This window comes from Lingula anatina, chromosome 10 (genome assembly GCF_051362555.1).
Source record: "Lingula anatina isolate TDL-2025a chromosome 10, LinAna3.0, whole genome shotgun sequence".
NCBI lineage: Eukaryota > Metazoa > Brachiopoda > Lingulata > Lingulida > Lingulidae > Lingula > Lingula anatina.
The window spans coordinates 20205095-20212421 of NC_141776.1; the positions used below are offsets into that span (position 1 = coordinate 20205095).

The 7327-nt window shown below is 35.9% G+C and overlaps 1 protein-coding gene across 1 annotated transcript; it reads right to left on the reverse strand.

Moving 5' to 3' along the window:
* Positions 1-104: 104 nt before the first annotated feature.
* LOC106161432 (growth hormone-regulated TBC protein 1-A) lies at positions 105-7303 on the reverse strand. Its single transcript, XM_013538385.2, has 9 exons — positions 7138-7303; positions 6565-6722; positions 6067-6225; positions 4685-4812; positions 4235-4331; positions 3982-4045; positions 3420-3528; positions 2913-3098; positions 105-2653 (listed from the first exon to the last, which is right to left on the reverse strand). Exons 1-9 carry the CDS (start codon positions 7146-7148, stop codon positions 2543-2545), a joined length of 1023 nt encoding a protein of 340 aa, XP_013393839.2. The 5' UTR covers positions 7149-7303; the 3' UTR covers positions 105-2542.
* Between the last annotated feature and the right edge of the window lie 24 nt (positions 7304-7327).

A 7327-nucleotide genomic window follows, 5' to 3' on the forward strand; every position in this document is an offset into this window, starting at 1 on the left:
GCACTGTAGAAGAACAATTGAAACTGTGCTAACAAGATGATTTCATCAAACAGTTACAATGGAGTCTGCACACTGTTTTAAAACACACCGCTACTACAAAGCCGTACTGTATCAAAAGGGATATCTTTATTTCTAAATTGCACATGGTCAATATAAACTAATTTATGAATATTCAGACGAGATTATTAATACTGCACAATTAGCACCATCTCCAAGTTATCACCTTCAATGATCTGTTCCTTACATTAGGAGTAAAAGCCTAAGGCTCCAGAACTCAGAGACTCCCCAAAAATGGACAATGGATTTTAACTAAGGAGTGAATGATTTAGTTATCCAGTAGAATTACAAGGAGAATTTGGTAAAACTCTGATATTGGAACTTCCAGTGACAACTGACTGTATGACAATAAATCACTCCATCCAGGTCATTACCTAGTGAAAAGTCTCGGGTTAAAACAACAACAATCAGTTGTTAATATAAGTTCCAGTATATATCAGAGTTGGACATAATTCTCAATTTTGACTAATCATAACAGATTGAAAAAAAAACCCTTTTGACTGAGACTAAAAATTGACCTTATGAAGATAACAACACATTACTAGACTCCATATGCTGTGCTTCAATCTGCAATGTCCCACTGTGACTTAGTGGGAGAATTAAGCAGAGGTATCAAAGTTGTGTCAAAAATGATGCCATCATCTTGCAGATATGTTTGTTGGACTATAATTCAGCTGCTGACAAAACTAAAGTTAATCTCAAATCTATCACCCTGATCACCATTTGTTCACCTAATTATCTGAACAGATTAAGACCAACTTGTATCATGAACCCAAAGCCATGAGGATATGAGCCTTCCCATGACATTAAGGTAGCTTAGTATATAATTATCTGAACAGATTAAGACCAACTTATATCATGAACCCAAAGCCATTAAGGTAGCTTAGTATATACTAACAGATATAGTTATGGATTGTCATATATTTGTTCCCTGATTTGATCATAATGGTATGAGATTATTTAATTTAAATAATTTTTAAAAACTCCCATTATGCTACAGCTAAACATATATATATATATATATTACAAATAACATATATATTACAAATAACATATCTATTACATAACTCTAAGTCAAAATCATTGACAAGCAAAGAGCACCAGAAATGATGACCTTAGCTATTATGATACTTGGTCTGTTATAATTTACTATTATTATAATTTTTATGATCACAGCAGCACTGAGCACCAGTCACAATTAACTGCTTAATTAATGTGATCATTTCTAATAAGAAAGTTCTCATAGATGCTTCACAAATATACAAAGCATCAGACAAAAGTATATGGACAAATTGGATTGGATGCCATGAAAAACTGACATTCAAAATGTGCTACACACTATGATAGTCCCAAAAATTCAAACAAACGTGGATTTCAGCAAGAAAGCCTGTAATTACACCTTCACAGAAAACGAAAACATGACTAGGTTGTCATACAACAAACACTAATGGGCCTGAAATGGTCTTCATCTGCAATTTCAGATCTCAAATGATCTTAATCAATGAGTATGACTATTTTACTGACTTCCAGTTTAGTTGTTATGCAGTGGTCTCTGCTCACACATTTACCCACTGTGAGAGAAGGTAATTGCCTGACTACTTAATTAGAAGTTAGTCTAATAATAGCCTAACTCATCCAGGTTCAGATCATTTTTATCTTACAAGCAGAGCCAGTCTATGGTAAGACCATTGCCATAATGATTAAGACCATGTAAGAACAACTGTGATCTGAAATCGAGATTAAGACCATTTCACTGGTGAAGCTGGTACCAGCTTTCTGTCTGCCTAAGATGTTCATCAATCTGAGTTTTCATCCAAATACTTGGTGGCCAGTCTCTCAGAATTTTTATTTGAGTCCACTGCCAGGTAAGTACACCTTACTATGACTAGATAATACTGTAACTATGGCACACATTGCATCCATGACTGACAATACTAGCAGCCGAGAAAGAAAACTACATATCACATGCCATTTCAACATTGAAATATATACCTCTGACTGAGTACACCTTGAAGGCTACATGTTAAACCTTTTATAGTTACTATATAGCACATTTTATAACCTCTTTCTACAGTCTACATCAATGCCTCTGGCATCATTTCATGTAGAATATTAGATAATTTGTCAGTATTAAATCAATACATAGTAACCTAACTTCTCTGCAAAATAATCATTTACAATAATGCACACTGTTAAATTTCACTGTTTAGATATTGCCAAAATATTCATCAATACCAATACAGGATATTATAAATCAATTAAATATGCAATGATTTCTACATTTTTTTTTCTTCAAATTATGTTTTTGTGCAGAAAAATAACCATACTGTCTATGAACATATTCTACCAATGAAAATCACTTATTGAACTCCTGTACCATTTCAATGGTGGGAGTATGTCTCATGGCTGTCTGCCAGTGTTACAGGACACATCAAATTATCTTCCTGATGGAGTCCCACTCCTCTGTGTTATAGGACACAAAAAATTATCTTCCTGAAGGAGTCCCATTCCTCTGTTTTGTCTCAGCCTCCAGAAACTTCTCTCTCAATTCCTGGATTTTGGCTCTTGGGAATGATCCAGGAATTGTAAAGATGTCCTAGTAAAGACAACATATTAAATCTAAATGCAACAATAACTATTGCAGTTAAAGGAATAAGAAAAGTCAAATCTAAATGAGATTTTAGGCATTTATTGCATACTTTATCCCAATATCCACATGTGCATGTGAAGGCTATTTGCACAAACACACACATGTACATGCACACACAAACACTTGCACAAACAAATGCACACATACGTCGTACACATGTGCACAAATACACACGTCGCACACACTCACACACACACACACACACCTGCATCAGCTGATGACACTCCAAGTTCCTTATGTCTGTGGTTGTTGCCTTGAAGTCCTTGGTGATTCCATCAAATCCCTTGGAGTGGAGAATCTGCTCCTTGTTCCTGAGGACCAGGGTGATGCCCACTCTGTGAAGAACCTTGACTCCCTCATAAAACAAGCAGTCCCAGATCCTGAGAACTGTCTGTGTGCAATGAAATATAAAGTAACAGTTGCTGTAGGTCAGTAACTGTACTGGCAATGAAGACAGAAGCACCCTAAGCTGGAGCAGCCAGTAAATATAAACAAGTTGACTATTTGTATTGATTGTTAATGACAAGATATAAAGAGAAAACAATAGTATTTAGATATTATAAAACAAAGCAACAAATGTAGGAGTATTCTTATGACCATATGACAGCATATATAACAGTAAAATTAGGCTCAAGACAACATGAACTATGGCACACATTCACCAAGAGTCTTAACTCAGTATCATTTGTAGACAAGGTAGGGTCAGGTTTACCTCTATAGGTAGAACATCAATAAACAGGCAGATAAACCATCTGGTGAAGACGACCGCCCATGGTACACCCTCTCTCTCCACATTATCATAGATCCCTGCTTCCTTCTGCCTGCAACATAACACCTTGTATTATATGATAATATGACTTAAACTACACCCTCTCTCACTACATAATCATATATCCCTGCCTCCTTCTGCCTGCAACATAACACCTTGTATTATATGATCATATGACTTAAACTAAGAAAATACAATGCAGTCTTTATCTGGGAGCTTTATTAGATATTGGGACTGTCACAGTACTTCACGTCACTATGGAGTATGCTCAGATGTTATTAACAGTACTCTCCCAACAATAGGTCTGTACCAAGACTACCCAATTATAAGACTGCCGATTTTTAAGACTGCCCAATAGTAGGACTGCCTAATTACAGGACTGTCCTAAGACTGCCCAATTTTTGGGACTGCCCAATAAAACTTCTGAACAAGGACTGTTCAATAATAGGACTGCCCAATAATAGTACTGCCCTACAACTGCCCAATGGCATAGTTTTCATCTTACCTTATAAGCTCTGCTAACACTGCAATTTCTGCCTTCAGGCCTGCCATACCTGGGCTGTAGAGATCTGGAAAATATATTAATATATAATAGCATTATATATATTACCTGACAATATCTGTGTCATCAAGGTGTGTAATATTACCTGGCAATATCTGTGTAATCAAGGTGTCTAATATTACCTGGCAATATCTGTGTAATCAAGGTGTCTAATATTACCTGACAATATCTGTGTAATCAAGGTGTCTAATATTACCTGGCAATATCTGTGTGATCAAGGTGTCTAATAACCAAAACGTTTTCTGTTCATCTCGCAAGATTAGCAGCATCACCCCTACGATGAAGTTAAATCCCTGAAAACAAACAGTTATCATTATTACTAATTCAGAATCAACTGATGTGTTTATCAACAGAAAATCGTATTCTAAACACAATCCATAGGGAGGAAAATTAAAAGAGAGAAAAACTCAGATGTAGGTTACTAATTAACAACTGGAATAATAAATATGTACTCATTTGTGTGTCATATTCCATATTTGAACATTTCAATATTTGAAAACATACACTGCTAATATATATACTGAAATATAGTATAAATAAATATGGCAAATCCTGAATGCATATCATAAGACTAAGATAAGTAATAAACATCCCCTCCCTCACCTCTAAGAAACAAACAAACCACAATTAAACCATAACTGACTACCTGACAATAGCCAATCTTGGGATTCTTCAGAGCAAATGCTGTGAGGACATTGCACAGTGGCTGGCGTAGACCTGTCGGGTCCAAGGTATCACAGAAATAGATATTTTCAGGGAATGTTCTATGGAGATCTGCAATGTTTATATAACATGCTTGGAAAAAAGGCATACTTAGTATTCTGTTGTTATTATTTGTATTAAGTAATATTTGGCAGGTTTTGCAATATGAAAAAAATTGATAACACCAGTAAAAGTTAGTCAACTAAAACTAAAGACAAGCAATATACATTTAAACAAGACCAACAAAATACTACATTAAGCAGAAAGGCCCTCAGAGAGCAGAGATCTCTGCCAAGGTAGCCCAATTGTCATTCTTTATTTACAAATCATATCACAGATATACTACACAGTCAAGGCATTTAACTCAGAGAGCAGAGATCTCTGCCAAGGCAGCCCAATTGTCATTCTTTATTTACAAATCATATCACAGATATACTACACAGTCAAGGCATTTAACTCAGAGAGCAGAGATCTCTGCCAAGGCAGCCCAATTGTCATTCTTTATTTACAAATCATATCACAGATATACTACACAGTCAAGGCATTTAACTCAGAGAGCAGAGATCTCTGCCAAGACAGCCCAATTGTCATTCTTTATTTACAAATCATATCACAGATATACTACACAGTCAAGGCATTTAACTCAGAGAGCAGAGATCTCTGCCAAGGTAGCCCAATTGTCATTCTTTATTTACAAATCATATCACAGATATACTACACAGTCAAGGCATTTAACTCAGAGAGCAGAGATCTCTGCCAAGGTAGCCCAATTGTTATTATTTATTTACAAATCATATCACAGATATACTACACAGTCAAGGCATTTAACTCAGAGAGCAGAGATCTCTGCCAAGACAGCCCAATTGTCATTCTTTATTTACAAATCATATCACAGATATACTATACAGTCAAGGCATTTAATTGATGCATCAGCAGGATACCATGGCAACAGCAGGTGGCAGTGTGGGTGAAATACAGGCCACTCTGTAACATATTGAAAAGCTAGTTTTCCTATCCAAGTGTTCTGAAGTAGTTATTTGGGACAGATTAATTTCATAAATGCTGCGTCAGTCATAGGTATACTGTAACTGCAGACTTCTAAATATATCAAATATTCATTTGAAGCAAGAAGGGCAAAGCTGCTGACACATACAAGACAGGCTAAAGGTCAATGTTGCTAGAGTTCTTACCTTGGTCAATGGACTCCTTAACTTCTGACTGTGGTTGTTGAGTGAGGAGGTGTTGGTAGAGTTCTTACCTTGGTCAATGGACTCCTTAACTTCTGGCTGTGGTTGTTGAGTGAGGAGGTGTTGGTAGAGTTCTTACCTTGGTCAATGGACTCCTTGACTTCTGGCTGTGGCTGTTGAGTCAGGAGGTGTTGGTAGAGCTGTGGTTGGGAGTCCATCCTCATCTGGGCTCCACTGAGGGTCATCCAGGCAAGTGGCCTGAACTCTTTGGGAATGCCTTTACGTACATATCTCTTAACTACAAAGTAGAAAAAGCAAGTTACATGTATAGTAAAAAAAGACTCCAGTTACACATATAATCTACTAATATATCAAACAAAATGGAATATTAAATACAAAAGACAACCTATGATAATAAAAGAAATGCGCGGCCTTGTTCAAATGAATAATAGGTGGTATGAACATACAAGTAGTAGCATATGCTTTGGGCAGTACTTTGAAAAAGCAAAATGAATTTCAAAAGGGTGACATTAATATAAATAATTAATATATCTCCTGTTTTTTTTTCTAAATAACACTAAATCGACTCAATAGATTTATCACAGAAATTCCAGGGGATTCTTAAGAATCGCATTACCAGTTCTGTTCTTCTTCACTTTTTCCTTGTGTCCTAGTAAACTTTTCCATTTCCTGCTCCTCCTGGCGAGTACTTGGATATAGCTGGACTCATAAGCATCGTATGCAGAGAAATCAAAGTCCTCCGGCCACTCAAAGCCGTACTGGTCTGTCCGCGACCTAGAGGAAAATAGCTACTGCTTCAGCAAAATACATGTACTAGTAAATGTTTGTCATTAAAATAAAATGGTTGGTTTCTTATATAACGTTAAATTTTCAAACCACTCGCTTTTGTGAATTTCAATGGAATCAATCTGGTATGAATAACCTCTTGAAAATGTCTTAACAATTAAAACATTTGAAGAAAGTTGTCCTGTGAGGCTGTGTCAATTATCATGTGCTGAAATCGTCCTCTTGCTGTAGCTGCGCCGTTGATAGAAAAGTTTTTGCTAAATCAAAGGTCAAATAAGGGCACCCTACACACTATATGTATCTCAGTTGATATATCTGGTACATACATACAAAATTAATTTCATCAAAAAATTCTATAAATGATCTGAAACCGGTAAATCCTACATTGAAATCACTTCCTTACCGTTCTGCCATCCCAAAACATTTGGTTGTGTCAAAAATAAAGAATGTCAAAAGACTTTTACTTATACTTTCACCCCATAGTAATGACTCTCACAAAGTATAAACGAATGGTTCGGAGTTTTGAAAATTTTAATACAGCCCTTTGGATTTATTCTGTATTTTTCTTTAACAAAAATAATAACCTGCAAGGA